The 15,009-nt window shown below is 53.6% G+C and overlaps 3 protein-coding genes across 6 annotated transcripts in view; 2 read left to right on the top strand and 1 right to left on the bottom strand.

The window, feature by feature from the left end:
- Positions 1-5,374, top strand: part of LOC141974840 (LIM homeobox transcription factor 1-alpha-like) — a 62,848-nt gene extending 57,474 nt beyond the window's left edge. For both annotated transcript variants that reach the window (XM_074934850.1, XM_074934851.1), the window contains exons 8-9: positions 93-251; positions 2,734-5,374. In XM_074934850.1, the coding sequence (XP_074790951.1) occupies positions 93-251; positions 2,734-2,888 (314 nt within the window). In that variant the 3' untranslated portion in view covers positions 2,889-5,374. The remainder of the gene's footprint in view (positions 1-92; positions 252-2,733) is intronic.
- A 6,323-nt stretch (positions 5,375-11,697) lies between these two features.
- On the bottom strand, positions 11,698-14,508 carry CHCHD5 (coiled-coil-helix-coiled-coil-helix domain containing 5). 2 transcript variants are annotated; one of them, XM_074934907.1, is made up of 4 exons: positions 14,380-14,508; positions 14,162-14,302; positions 12,805-12,956; positions 11,698-12,130 (listed from the first exon to the last, which is right to left on the bottom strand). In XM_074934907.1, coding segments are annotated over exons 1-3 (294 nt in total). In that variant the 5' UTR covers positions 14,382-14,508; the 3' UTR covers positions 11,698-12,130; position 12,805. The 2 variants fall into 2 exon arrangements, with proteins under 2 accessions (XP_074791008.1, XP_074791007.1); XM_074934906.1 differs by having other exon boundaries at positions 14,162-14,298; positions 14,380-14,495.
- A 61-nt stretch (positions 14,509-14,569) lies between these two features.
- The window catches only part of ATP13A1 (ATPase 13A1), a 28,887-nt gene continuing 28,447 nt past the window's right edge, over positions 14,570-15,009 (top strand). For both annotated transcript variants that reach the window (XM_074935381.1, XM_074935382.1), the window contains exon 1: positions 14,570-14,908. In XM_074935381.1, coding sequence (XP_074791482.1) covers positions 14,600-14,908 — 309 coding nt within the window. In that variant the 5' untranslated portion in view covers positions 14,570-14,599. The remainder of the gene's footprint in view (positions 14,909-15,009) is intronic.

The following is a 15,009-nucleotide window of genomic DNA, read 5'->3' on the forward strand; positions in this document are numbered from 1 at the left end:
GATATTCTATGATTCTATGATTAATATACATCAGAAAATATTATCACATTCTGTACCCACTGCTTCCACCTGTTCCATTGATTCCACATTAGATGGAGCAAGTGTTCATGGACTAGATGGGCTCATGGTCCCCTATCCCAGGATTCCCCAGCAGCAGCTGCTGTCGCTGGATCAGAACAGCTACAGCACAGACTTGTACAGACAAGGGCTCACGCCGCCCCAGCTGCCAGGAGACCATCTGCATCCCTATGGTAAGCGGGTGGCGAGGAGGCTGATGTGACTCAAGGCCAGAGCTGAGCTCAAACCGCAGTGTGGAGTGGTAGGACCCAGTCCCACTGTTATTACTGTCTGACCCATGCCCACCACAACCAGCGCAGAAAGAGACGCCAGGCAGGACGTGGCAGCTGTACAGATGGCAGAGTATTTAAGGGGTAATTTGTGTCTCATGCCTCTTTGGTTCAAAGCTACCCTGAGAAGGTGCCCATGAAGGGTGGGGGGGTCTCCCAGGATAAGGAGAAATAGCCCAGCAAGACAGGTCACCCTGCAGCGCCTCACAAAGCCCCAGCTTTCAGGTCTAGGGCTTACAGACTGGATTCATTTTCTGGGTGGAGAAGGGAGGGGGATGGGAAGGCCAGGTAGAGGATATAGCAGGGGTGGCCAGATTGTGGCTCGTGAGCCACATGCGGCTCTTTTACAGTTAAAGTGTAGCTCCTGGAGGACACCCCCCCCACATTCTTCACCTACCAGACGCGGGGAGCTCAGGGCTTCTGTCCTGCGGCGGGGTGGTGGGGTTAGGGCCTTCTGCCAGAGACGACTGGTGCCTGCTGAGAGTGGTGGGGGGCATAATTTAAAGGTTCACAAACCCTGGAAAAAATCGGGGTGGGGGGCAAGTGATCCCATGTATCCCGCTCATGCATCACCTCTGGCTTCTGCTCAGCGGGGAGCGGGCGTTTCAGGGCTTCAGCCGCACAGGAGGCATCTGCTGCGGCTTCAGCCCTGCGGGTGCACGTGCCAGGGCTCGGGGCTTCAGCAGGAGTGGGGCTTGAAACCCCAAGCCCAGTCAGGTGTCTCCCATGGGGCTGAAGTTCCAAGACCCCCTTCCCTGCAGGGCTAAAACCCCAAGACCCCTCCATCCCCGCAGAGCTGAAGCCTCAAGCCCAGTCAGGGTTGAAGCCCTGAGCCCCGGCAGATGTGCCCCGTAGGATTGCCAGGTGTCGGATTTTTGACCAGAACATCCGGTTGAAAAGGGACCCTGGTGGCTCTGGGCAGCACCACTGACTGGGCCGTTAAACGTCCGGTTGGTGGGGCTGGCAGGCTCCCTCCTGTCTCCGTGCAGCTCCCGGAAGCAGACAGCGTGTCCCCCGCTGCACCGTGTTCCACAGCTCCAATTGGCCGGGAACTGCCTCCAATAGGAGCTGCAGGGGGCGGCACCTGCACACGGAGGCAGCTCAGAGCTGCCTGGCCGCCCCTATGCCTAGGAGCCGAGGGACACGCTGGCTTCTTTCTGGGAGTCACCTGCACCTCGCACCCTCTCTCGGCCCCCAACCCCCAGCCCTGAGCCCGGTCCCACACCCAAACTCCCTCCCAGAGCCCACACCCCCCGCAGCCCAGAGCCCCCTCCTGCACCCTGAACCCCTCATTTCTGGCCCCACCCTGGAGCCCGCAACCCCAGCCGGGGCCCTCATCCCCTCCTGCAGCCCAACCCCTGCCCCAGCCCAGTAAAAATGAGCAAGTGAGTAAGGGTGGGGGAGAGCGAGCGACAGAGGGAGGAGGGGATGGAGTGAGCAGGGGGCGAGGCCTCAGTGAAGGGGCAGGTCAGGGCAGGGGCAGGGCTTCGGAGAAGGGGTGGGCAGGGGCGGGGCCTCAGAAGGGGCAGGTTAGGGCAGGGGTGTGGCCTCAGGGAAGGGGCGGGGCAGGAGTGGGCCAAGGATGTTCGGTTTTGTGCGATTAGAAAGTTGGCCACCCCAGTGCCCTGGCTCTTGAACTTCTGAAAACTGTCATATGTGGCTCGAAGGGTCAGTAATTTTGGCCACCCCTCGGACATAGGGTGAAATTCAGGGCCAGCACAAGTCCTAGCTCGCTGCCCACCAACCCCTCCCCGCTGGGCAGGGCACATCACAAGACTTAGACACCATTCAAGTGCCACTTATGTCCTAATTTGAAGATTTAAGCAGGATTTAAGAGTGCCTAAGGCCCTGCCCAGGGGTGAGGGGCTGGGGGGAGGCTGGGCCTTGTGCTCCCGGGAACTGCAGTGGCGAAAGGAGCAGAACATGGGGCTGCCGCTCCCAGGAGCCAGCGCCCTGCACCGGCAGCTCCTCCGGCCCAGCCGTACCGCTCCCAGCCCCACCCCCTGCCCTTCCACACAACTGTGTCTCCTGTCTGTGGTCTGTACAGCCCTGCCGGAGGACAGGGCTGGGGGCAGTACAGCCGCACTGGCGGAGCTGCCGGTGCGGGGCGCTGGCTCCTGAGAGCAGCGGCCCCACGTTCTGCTCCTTTCGCCGCTGCAGTTCCTGGGAGAGCCCTGCAGTTCAGCAGATACCGATTTCTATTCGTGGATATCCGCATCCACAGATAGATACTTGTATCTGCGCAGGGCTCTACAATTAATTCTTGAAAATGTGCCTTTCTGGTAGGGTGTACCAGCAATAAATGTCTTAAAGGTACGGCGTACCTGACCATACCGGCTTACTTCACCATTGTCTTTCTCTCACTTTCCTTTGCTTCCTCCCCTAGACTCGGAAGGTGTTTTCCATGACATGGACAGCGACAGCATCAGTCACTTGGGAGACTGCCTGCTGTCAACAGCCGAAGCCAACCTCCTCCAAGCCCGAGTGGGTAACCCCATTGACCGACTCTACTCTATGCAGAACTCCTACTTCACCTCCTGACCATGGAAAAAGTCCTGGTCCGTTTGTGAGTGTCTTGGACAGACATTGTTCTGAATTCAGGAGGAGGAGTGGGGAGGAGAAACAACCCTTCAGAGAAACTCTTTGAACCCCGCACAATGGAAGAGGTGGCTGGGTTTGCCAAGCACATAAGCACTAATTCATGAGGAACTTCCACAGCCCAGAGGACTCAACTGCGTTGCCTCTCCCCTCCTTTTCTCTAGCCACAAGTAGATGGGTGACATGATGTTGTTTAGCTGTAACTGTAGCAGTTTGTCCAGTGTTTATGCTTTAGAGCATTACGTTCTTCAAACGAGACTGGCCAAGTTGCCCAGAGTCAGGCTTGGAAGCGACATCTCCTCTGTTGGCTGCATTTATTTAAACCTTGGTGCAGCTGATCCATTTGTGGTGCCATTGTGCCCCGCTGCGAGGGATTTCACCAGCCTGCCCCCTCCTGGGCCTGCGTCATGGGAAAACATTCATTTTCCTTGGGGAAGGCCAGTGACTGAGGATGCCTCTACTTGATACCACTGCCATTTTGGAGGCTGCGTGCAAGGGGGGTGATTTAGGCTTTTTAATGGCTGACACCATGGAGAAATGCAAGACAGGTTGGTCCCTGAGGGAAACAGCTTTGCTTGGGGACAGTATTCACCTCCAGGAACAAAAGATTATTTGGTCTCTGTTATGATGCGAGGAAGCCAAGGGACATGTCCCTGAAGAGAGTAACACATCTAGAATGGCGTATCAGCCTCTCCCGACTGCCTCTGCACCCCTCCCTTTAAAAGGAGGCTCACTCCATCCATTTAAAGTAGAGTGAAGATCTCATTCTCACAGCTGTCTCACAGCTGTAACACTGCAGATGCTGTCTTCACTGGCTGCTGTTTGTTTCTTTTAAAACTAGTGGTGTGAACAGATATTATTTAAAAATGTTCTTACCAGAAACCCCTCCCTACATGTTTCCATCTTGAGTGGGATTTCTCCCCCTAACTGTTTACCCAGTTCACTGGGATCTTCCCAGTGTTTTGCTTCCCTCAAATACATGAGGCGAGGAAAGGGTTCAATTGCGTTATCTTGGAATGTGCTCTGTGCCAAGTCACTTCCCCTCCAGCAGACTGAGTTTGTCCGTGGCTTTGAAAGCAGCAGGTAGGACGCCCAGATTCCGCTGAGAGACAGCACTGTTTCTTTGGATGGGGAGGACCAACACTTCTCCAAGCATGAAGCTCTTACAAGCTCTCAGTGTGGGGCAGTTTAGGGTTAGAGATTAGCAGGCAGGGTTGGGGTTTTGGCACGGAAGGTTTATAAAAGATGCAACAGACAGCAGGAGAGAGTGAGTGGAAGTTTAAATCAGATATTTAAGAAGAAAATTCTTTACTCACTCACCCAGTATTTTATGTTTCGAATACTGTATGGACAGCTGGCACCCCCATAAATGGCAAATGGTTCCCTGTGAGCCCCGTTTTGCGCAGGCTGGTGGAAAGAGTAAGAGCCTCCAGAATTTGCCTTCACTCAGTTATTCAAACACTCACTGAGGAGAGGACATCTCCAATGAAAAATAATAACTTGGCATGAGCAGGATGTTTAAACCCTGATCCCTAGAGTTGTAAATCCAGCAGTTAGGTTTGTGTTGCAGCTATCAGGGAACCTGGCTCACTGATGTTTCTGTACATAGTGTTGATTTGGTTCTAAGCCTCCCCGCTTTATCAATCTGGTTTCCAAGTTATGCAAACCCTTCTCAAATGGAGAGGAAGAAAAGGCTAATAGTTATCATTGCTGTATTTCTGTGGGAGCAATTTGTGAACATTAATAATCATGAGCTTTGGGAGCACAAGAGACCCGTTCCCAATATGTGTTGCCGTCTATCAGGAATTCCCCATCTAGTCAAGGGAGCTCATGGAGACCAGGCACAAAAAACTGGTGCACAACTGAACCAGAACCTTCATAAAGCTCATACCATCATTGCTTCCCCCATTAATACAGTTGTGTAAATGTGCCATTCATCCACGGGCAGTCCCCTTGCCTCTTTGTTTACAAAATGATACTTTTTATCTGGATCCTCCCACGGTCATCAGTATTGGATGATTTTTGCCTTTCAGGCAGTTGTGTAAATAGTTTACAGACATTTTGATGTTTCATTTAAGGGGAGTGTCCTCTCCTGGGGGAACTGGCAATTTGTGAGTTACCTCCATCCCCACAGGCAAGTTCTGTGGAAGCAGTTTTTCCCTGCTCCTTCCAGCCTGAGTTGCTGCACTCGGTCCATTCCCACCTCTGTTGTGTGTCTCTCCGCCCATAAGAAATGAGACTGAAAACTCCCAGCGCTGTTTCTTTCTTTCTTTCAGTGGCTTTTGCACTAGAAATAGTCTCAGTTTAGATTAAGTTTGAAGAGAATGTTTCAGTGAACCATGTGCAAATTGATATGTTTCCTCCAAGCGCTGGAGGCAGCTTCACCCCTGAAATCCTACCTTTGCTCCCATTGTGATCCAGTGCTGTAATGTGCCAGTGTTTTTGCATGTACATTTGGAAATAAAAACAAACTTAAAGCTGAAGTCTAAAGTTTGCCTAAGCAAAGACAGACAAACTGTCTGTACCTTCACTCTGCTTAGATTAGATCTAAGTAGGCCTGTCCATCTAACTACTTGCTGTGCAATCCCATGGGGATTTGGCCTGAGTTCTTCAGAGGGACATTTAATCAGAACCTCATCTTTCCCTGGGGTCAGACATCCTGGAGCAAGAAGTGAGGAACTAGTGCTAACAGCTGTTCTTACTTTGATAAAGAACCAGCAAGTACAACACCAAGAGTCAGTTACAGTTAGCTGCAAGAGAAACTGAATTCCCCATATGAACAAATACGACACTGGTAAATGATGTGAAGAACTATCCTAGGTGCTGGACCACTAGTGCTGGGGAGTCTAAGATGACAGTGACTTGAGCTTCAGAACCAATGTTGAGATTCACTTGCAAGAACTGAAGGAGGAGATCACACAGCCAGTTAGACTGACCCCAATTAGGAGAACTAGCAGAACTTCACTCTGGCATAGTCTGAACTTGTGTTGAATCAAGAGGTGGCTAGTCAGCCCGTAGGCACCAAACCAACAGCTGAAGTCCTTATAGTCTGAAAAACTGGCATATTTGCCAAACTAAGTCCTGTTGCTTCTCTGATCTCAGCATCATTCTGAAGGACAGAGATGCTCTTAGTATCATCAGCATTGCCAGGTAGTTTCTGCGGCTCCCAAGGGCTGCAGTTCGTCCCAATGCGTTTTGCAGCAGCAACCCTCAGCTCTTGCCACCAAGGAATGACAAGGGGCTTGGAGCTGAGATAAAGGGCCAGCTGACATCAGTGCCAGTGGGCAGCAGCTGTTGTAAATGTGAAGGGGCAGGAGAAGTAACTGTGCGTGTGAGAAGATCCCAGGATATCCTGAGTGTGAACTCTCGCCCCCTCTGCTGACCAATGTCATTGATCACTTTGTGCCCTCCAAGCTGGCCCTGAATCACCCGGATTGGTAAACGGTGGCTTTTCCTGGTGCGTGACTCCCACCTAATGGACAATCAGGTGCTAGCTGAGTTTCAGTGCTGTGTCGCCGGACTGCGTGGCTCTGGGTTGTCCAAAAGCTTCTGACTGGATCAGAACTGCTGGGTTCTCTTATTGATATGCCCCAGGCCTCTGCTTTCTTGGTTTGTTTGCTGTCATCTTCCTAGGCTGTTCCTTCCTGCTCTGGTATTTGTGACACTGGGGGGCTAGCATGGCTCCACATGTGTGGCATTGCTGAGTACCAGTAAGTTGACGTTGGTTCGTTTTGTGGCATGGACTGTCACTGATAGGTGCCTGATGCCATGCTGTTTCTCTATGAAGCAGTAACACTTTGCTTCTCAAAGCCTTTGACAGACGTTAAAGAATTAAGGCTCAGGACAATCATGGGAAGTAGGGAAGTGCTACCGCATTGTACATGTGGGGAGACAGGGCCACGGAGAGGTTAAGAGACATTCCTCAGGCCCCAGCACAGTCCACTGCAGAGCTAGGACTAGAACCCAGAGAATACTAACACCATGTGCAGTAGCCATTACCCTTCACTGCCTCCCTTTTCTGTAAGGGATGCAGGCTGGAAACCAGCATTCAGTCTGATGGCCCTTCACTTCTAGATGTCAGAAGACAAATATGTGTTGTTTTTTTTTCAGGGAAGGAGGCTATTAGCCTTTCCCAGGGCTCCAGCATACCAATGTCTTTGCTGGGATTAAGACCTAGGAGTTCCCAACTCCCAGTCTTGTGCTCAGATGTGTTTCTTTTCTGTATGTCTAGCTAAACACTTTAAAGAGGATGGTTGACCAGAAGACAAGGGTGCTCCCCTCTATCCATGCAGCCTCTTTCATGCTTAGCAGCGACTTGATGTCAGCTGGATGAGAGCCAAGTAAAGCAACCATGTGTGTGAATGGAATGTGGTTCTGCACAGCTCTCTACCCTCTGCCACTGCCCAGGTCAGCCCTGGACCTGCCAGCAGTACTAAATCTCCCACCATGACTGCCAACACCAAAGGAACATGCTGATTTATGGCTCTTTTAAATAAGAGAAACAGAGTGTAAAATTAGAGCATTTTCTGGATGAAAAATTAAAGGGATGTTTTTGTTAGTTCCTCATTCTAGGCTCATGTGTAATTCACCTTGTTGGTTTTAAAGTTCCACTTGAAAGGAAACTTGACTTCAACAGAAGTTAAAGTACCAGGCTGCAAGACTCCCAGCACACTTAATTTCATATTCAGAGGGTTCTAAATCAAAAGGAAACAGAGAAAAAACAGCAAAGAATTAATTGAACTAAATGATCTTTGGCTTTCTCTCTTTTGTGGACCTCAAAGACCTTTATGTGCATTAATTAGCTAACCCTCATTACTCCCTGGCAAAACAGGTGTTATGTGTTTCAGAGATGAGGAAAAAGAGGCAAAGAAAGGTGAAGTGACTAGTCCCAAGGTCACACAGCAAATCATTGGTTGAGCTGGAAAGAGAACCCAGGAGTCCTGACGCCCAGGCCCCTGTTACACTTATCAGCCAACACGGCCTCTTGGCTAGAAACAAGAATCCGGAACAAGTGAAAGGGGAGAAAACCAAAATGCAGAAAGGTAGCTGAGAGATTGTTATTGGGCAGAGGAACGGAATGTCCATGCTGGAAGATGAAATTATTTGAAATAAAGCTTCCATTCCTGCCCTCAGTGGTGCGGCCTCCAAAAAAGCCTGTTATCGCAGTGGGAGACAGGGGTCGTGTGTGAATTAAAGGGAGAACACCCCAATAGAATTAACCCCCAGAGTGAGAATGTGTCAAATGTCTGTGACAGCCAGAAATGTTCTAGAGGTTCTGAAGTAACTTAGAACTTGGAGTTTTTTAGGCTCCAATCTGTGGATTCTGCAGGGTTTGAGTATTTATTTCTGGTCTGTTTTAAGTTTATGAGAACAAGAAGATTGCCAATCCACTAAAAGATGGCTCTAAATCCATTTTTGTGAGGCTCCCACCATGGAAAACACAGACTTACTCACTTATTGATTTGGGCTCTTTGGGATTAATTTCGCTGAACCTCTCTGCAGCCTATGGCAGTGGTGCAGAATGTATGGGTTTGATTGACGGCCTGCGGACTTTTCTATGGCTCAGCCCAATGCTGGTGCATCTCTAACTTCTAACAGCTTCCTGCAGTTGTTTGTATGGGTCTATTCTCTCTTGACTTGGGATGCAGTTTGTACCAGAGTCCAGCCAGTCTTTGGTTCTAAGCATCCTGATGCAATAGATTCTCCATGTCCTAAGACACAGGAAATGAGGATGGGCATTTCCTGGATTTCTAACGTTTGTGTTTCGTTACATGTCTTTTCGGGTTCTCTGTAGTTTCAGTTTTCACCATTGTGGAAAGGTACCAAGCATTGCTAAACAACCTGAACTGCCCCAAAACAGCAGTTGGATGTAAGGGTATAGAATTTGCATTGCCAGATCAGACCACTCGCCTGTGTAACCCAGAACCCTGACTCTTGCAGGAGCCAATATCTTATGTTTCAGAGCACTTGCTGGTCCCATGGTGCTGGCTCCTTTTTATTTCCAACGGCTACACTGCGTTAAACCAAACCAGATGCCCACTGGTACTTCCCTAATGTTACATCCCCATCCCAGCAACTGCTGTAGCTGGCACCATGATCTTATTCCATCACAGGCCAGAGGAGATGGCCCACATGTTTGCAAAGGGAAGAGGTGGCGGCCATGAAAAAAAAAAAAACCCTCTATAAAACTATACTTCACCCCATGAAAAGATTTGAGACCCCACAGCTGCAGAGCCAGATGACGAAAACTACAACCGATCAGCTGTGCAATCCTATACAGAGCTAAAAAATCCTTCAGGGCAAAGGAGTGAGAAAATGCCACACGCTCCCTCCAGCTGGTCCCTGTGCATGTGCAACTTGAAAGGAGACCGACTGCGGGTGATGATCTTCATTTATACGACCATTTGCCCCTGCTTTTCCACAGAGGATTTGCCAAATGTGGGGAGGCCACTGGTTCATTTAGTTCAGGTATCTGCCTCCAGTAGTTCTTGATAACTTGGGGGAAAGCAATGCTTTTAAAAGCTGGCCACTTACGCAATTCTGCCCCATGAGGGCAGGTTCTTTCCTCAGTCCTGCAACACAGGGCTTTATGATCCTAGTCTACCCAACGGTGCATGACGTATATTCTGCATTCAGAACAAAACCTACCAGCGCCTTGTAACGATGTCCTCAGAAGACATGGTTCACCTTGATTGTCAGAGCCTGAACACACAGGGCGCAAGGGGCAGCAACCCCTGCATTTTATCCTCCCTGTTCCTCAGTCACTGGTTGACTTTGTGACCAGCTGTCAGGGTTCAGCTGATCAGCTGCAAGCTGACATGGACAGATGCCTGGCAGCGTGGTGGTTAAAGCAATAGACTCTGAATAAGTAATAATGGAGTGGCTCAGGCTGCTGAGCAGCAGGAGACGTAGCTGGGCTTAAAAGGGGGCCCAGTGCACCCTAAGCATAATGAAAAATGGCTTTTCTGCTGACAGCCTGACATTTCAATACAATTTCAACAACATGTAAAGCACCTTCGTTCCTGCATAATAGTGGCCTTAATAAAGCTCTTCCCACTACAGATTTTTTGACTAAAGGGACCCTAGCTGCTATAAATAATCCCAAGGGATCAGCTAAAAATAGATTTTTCCATCTCTACAGGCAGTTGCAGTCTCTCTCTAAATTCACTCCGAAGCTGAGTGGCCATCACTTCCCCTCCCAACTTTCCTACCACTTTGTTACTAAGCAAATTGGATCCCCTTTGAGCAGCTCACAATGCTTTAAAGGGATGAAAGCAGAAAAATGCTCCCTGACTAGTTTATTTCTAAAATACCCTTAGTTATAAGTGATCCCACACGCACAAATCACATCACGATGGAAATGCAGCCACCTCTGGGGTAGAGGACAGCAGCTAACGGGGTTACAGCAAGCAGCACAACAGCATTATCAGCCAGCTGGAACAGACAACCTTCAATCTGCCACCACCTCCCTGGAGAGGGGAATCTCTGCCAAGCTGGGCTATTGGAAGATGGCGAATTACGTTCACCGAACACCACATGCTCAAAGGCAGGAACCTGGCCACCTGCCTCGGCTGAAAGGCGGACAAGGAATAATGTGTCCTGGCCAGGGAGAATGAAATAGTTGGGAACCAGGTCACAGATAAACCTCTTGGTCCTTGCTGAGCCCATGTGAAAGGTGGTTGCCTCAAATTTAAGCATGCTACAGAATTACAGTGGGATTTAGAATATTGGGCTCAAGTAATATGTGATCTGACATCCTCGTTTCTGTACAAGGCATAGAGCTCACTTCCCTGAGCAGGGTCGTAATGCCTGGGTTCCTGGCCCCTTACCAGTCTCACTTGTTGGGCGGCCCCAGCAGCCTGGCAAAGCTAAGTTCTCACGTTTCTAGTGCTCACAGCCATGAAGCTGTTGTTAGGAAGCCAAACGGATGCAGTGCAAAATCTGTATAAGCATATCAGAGGGAACAGAGCTATCTTTCTCTAGGGCCTCTGAGTATCTCAAAGAACTTTAGAGCCCAAATTAAGCCTTACACTTCCGGTGGGAGGCAGGACTTAAACCTGTTTCACACACAGCACATTACACAACACCACAGAGACTCATCCAAGGACAGAAATCAAAACAGCAGAAGCGCTGGGAATTGAACCCAGGAGTCCTAACTCCCCATACACTTGCCCTAGCCAGCAGACATGGTGTTTCTTGCTTTAGGCATGCTCAGGATGGCTCTCTTTACAGAGTGAGGAACTCAAAGGATTCACAAGGCCAAACCTCCTGTTATTCATTCCTCTCACAAGAACAATCTACTGTGTTTTGTGTCATTTTAATTCCCCTACATTGTTTGCAACCTTGAAATAACCCCTCTTTCCCTGTCACCTGTTTCCCCTCCCCCATATGGTGAACATCAATGTTCCCCCAGCATTTAGGAATTTGTTTGTTGTCTCGTTTCTACAATGGTCAGGTTTTGTAAAGCATTTCGAACACATGTAGTGCTAGCTATTAGAGAACGCTGCAGCTCTGCTGTTGACAAGGCTCCCTCTGCTGGCTCCAAAGCAGAGCATAGGACATGCTAGTCTATAGCCCTTCAGGAACATTTGCCAGCAATGGGAGTGAGGAATAGTTTTGAGGCTGTTCAAATTTGGGACCTAAACAGATTGATGTTCTCTCTTCAGTTATCACCTGGATTTCAATGCTGTCAGCCAGACCCTCACAACAGCTCCCCATATCAACTGGAGGAAGCCAGAGCCAGCTCTTTAGTCTTTAAGGATTATTTTATTGGGGCACAGAAATACTGTGCCTAAATATTGCAGGGAGTAGGAAAGAATACATGTTACAGTAAACAGGACAAGTTAAGGACCAATTTCCGCCTTCAATCTCAGTGCAGAGTCGAGTCTTTATGGTCACTTTAATACAGTTTCTGTAGCTTATGAGTTAATGGTGCTGTTCAGGGCTGTGCGACCAGCAGAGACAAGAGGCAGCACTAACAGCATACTGACAAATGCCAAGAGATTGGAAACATTCTGATGTTCTGCTGTGAATCCAACTGTTCAGGTGCATGTGACCAGAAACTGAGGGAAGTCAGAGTGTGGGGACTTGTGCCATGCTGTGTTTTGTGCCAGGAACCATTAGAATGAGGCTCCACAGCTGGGAAAGTTTGTCTCATTCCTGAAGGTGAAGGTTCTCAGCGTCCCCTGTGGAAGGACAGCAGGAATGAAAGTCAGTGGTTGTGCATATACGTGAAACTCTAGTGCTGAGGATACAGCGTTTACAGACAGCTGATGAGAAGTAATTCTGCAGCTTTCTAGGGGCTTCCACAAACTTAATAAGATGATTTATTTTAATACTGCTCCATCAAAGCACAAACCCTTTGAAAGAAGTGCTCAGTGTAGCAATGTAAGCTGAAAGCTTGATGTACATTACTGCACAAACCCACTGCTCCAGATTGGTTCATAAAGTCAGAGTGAAGTCATGAACTCATGGCGACAATCGAGATGGCTCAAGGGATTGGCAACAGCGTCAGGGATTTTCCATCACATGGCTGTCAGCGCAAACTCATAGTGACAAAGTCATTACCTTCTGATACCCATTTGGAGACCTAGGTGAAACAAGCTAGCTGGTTAGTCTGGCTTCTAGTGGTCTAGTGTCACTATCACAAGAACCACTGTTACGATTGGCACTTATTGTCAGTCTCAGCAGAGAGGTCAAGTAAAGAATGAGCACTGATCTCCAATCTCACTCCTGGAAGGAATCTCTAGGGCAGGGGAGGCACTTTTGGCAGGGGAGTAGATGGGGAAAGCCAGCAGGGAGACTGCCTGTGCTGGAGATGAATACGGGATTTCAAGTTTCCAGCTGAGCCTTCATTCACCTTAAGTCATCAGCTTCACCTGCTCGGCGCACATCAGGAACTGGTTGACGTGCTCCGTGCAGTTCATCACGGAGGCCTGGTTCTGTTTCAAGCACTGTTCAAATGCAGTGAAGGGCTCAGCGCAGTCATGGCGGATCTTCTGCACAATCGGGCTGCAACAAAGCAAGCACACGCAGACACTGAGCTCCTCACGGGGAGCTTTGCTGACTGTCACAGGGGACTAAATACTCCCTGGAATAAACCTAGAAAGAACGTGTTTAAATCTCTATTCAAAGCAGCTGTAGCGAAGTCAGGAACGTGCCCCCCCAGGTGATTAGCTGCACAGCAGGTGGAGCAGGCTGGCCTGGCGGTTACAGCACTGGCATCACTCTAAGGAGAACCGGGTTCAACACCCTGCTGTGCCCCAGAGTCCCTGCCTGGGCAGGTCACGTCCTCCCCTGCCCCTCTGCTCCCCAGCTGCGCCATGGGGTGAGCAGGCCCTTGGGGCACCTGTGCGCGCTGCCCAGACCCCGCGGGGAGGGGGGGGGGGAGCCGGAGCCGGGCGGGGGACCCGCGGGGCGGGGCGCGGGGGGGAGCCGGAGCCGGAGCCGGGCGGGGGACCCGCGGGGCGGGGCGCGGGGGGGAGCCGGAGCCGGAGCCGGGCGGGGGACCCGCGGGGCGGGGCGCGGGGGGGAGCCGGAGCCGGAGCCGGGCGGGGGACCCGCGGGGCGGGGCGCGGGGGGGAGCCGGAGCCGGAGCCGGGCGGGGGACGCGCGGGGCGGGGGACCCGCGGGGGGGGGGGGGAGCCGGGGCCGGGCGGGGGACCGGCGGGGCGGGGCGCGGGGGGGGGAGGAGCCGGGGCCGGGCGGGGGACGCGCGGGGCGGGGGACCCGCGGGGGGGGGGGAGCCGGGGCCGGGCGGGGGACCCGCGGGGCGGGGCGGGGCGCGGGGGGGGGGGAGCCGGGGCCGGGCGGGGGACCCGCGGGGCGGGGGGGGGGGAGCCGGGGCCGGGCGGGGGACCCGCGGGGCGGGGGGGGGGGAGCCGGGGCCGGGCGGGGGACCCGCGGGGCGGGGGGGGGGGAGCCGGGGCCGGGCGGGGGACCCGCGGGGCGGGGGGGGGGGAGCCGGGGCCGGGCGGGGGACCCGCGGGGCGGGGGGGGGGGAGCCGGGGCCGGGCGGGGGACCCGCGGGGCGGGGGGGGGGGAGCCGGGGCCGGGCGGGGGACCCGCGGGGCGGGGGGGGGGGAGCCGGGGCCGGGCGGGGGACCCGCGGGGCGGGGGGGGGGGAGCCGGGGCCGGGCGGGGGACCCGCGGGGCGGGGCGGGAGGGGGAGCCGGGGCCGGGGCCGGAGCCGGGCCGGGCGGGGGGGCCGCACTCACTGGGAGGAGGCGCAGCGGGCCATGCGGAGCTTGAGCTGGTGACAGTCCTGCTGCCAGGTGGCGGGGCTGGCGGCCACGCAGCGCCCGTACTGCTCCATCTCGCCGCGGCAGTGCCGCGCCGCCACCTCCAGGGCGGCCTGCCTGGGGAGAGACCGGACAGTCAGACCGGACCGGACCGGACCCCCCCGGCTCCCATCCCGCCCCGGCCCCGCACTCACATGCTGCCGCGCAGAGCACACCCGGAACGGGCCGCGGGCAGTCCCAGTCCGCATGCGCCAAAACCCAGCGGTGGCCATGACACGAGAGGCCGTCGGGCTCGGGCCGGTCGCCGCGCATGCGCGCCCCCGCCGGCGAGGTTGCTGCGCACGCGCGGTTTGGACGTCTGGGCGCCGTGCCCCGGAAGCGGAAGCGGCGCGTTGCTAGGAGGGCTCCCGGAAGATGGCGGTGGCCGCTCCGGCTCCAGGCCCCGCGGACGAGCTGGTCTCTGCGGTCACCCTGTACCGGCGGCGGCCCCGGCTCCTCCACGGCACCGTCCTGCCTTTCGTGGCCGGGCTGTACCCGGCCTGGCTGTGGCTGTGGGGGCCCCGCGTCTGGGCCGCCTGGGGGGAGGTGGAGGAGGCCGGCTCGGGCCGCGGCCCCCCCGAGGCCGCGCTGCTGGCGCTCGCCGCTATCGGGGTCGCGCAGCTGCTCACCGCGCTCTCGGGGCTGTGGTCTGTCCACGCGCACTGCGCGCTCACCTGCGTCAGAGTGAGTCACGGGGTCGGCGCGAGTGGGCGCTCGCTGGGGTCAGAGGTCGCCGCGTGTGAGGCTCCGTCGGTGCGTCCGCCCCGGGGCCCAGTGCGGGCGGA

The sequence above is a fragment of the Natator depressus genome, chromosome 20, assembly GCF_965152275.1.
Source record: "Natator depressus isolate rNatDep1 chromosome 20, rNatDep2.hap1, whole genome shotgun sequence".
Lineage (NCBI taxonomy): Eukaryota > Metazoa > Chordata > Testudines > Cheloniidae > Natator > Natator depressus.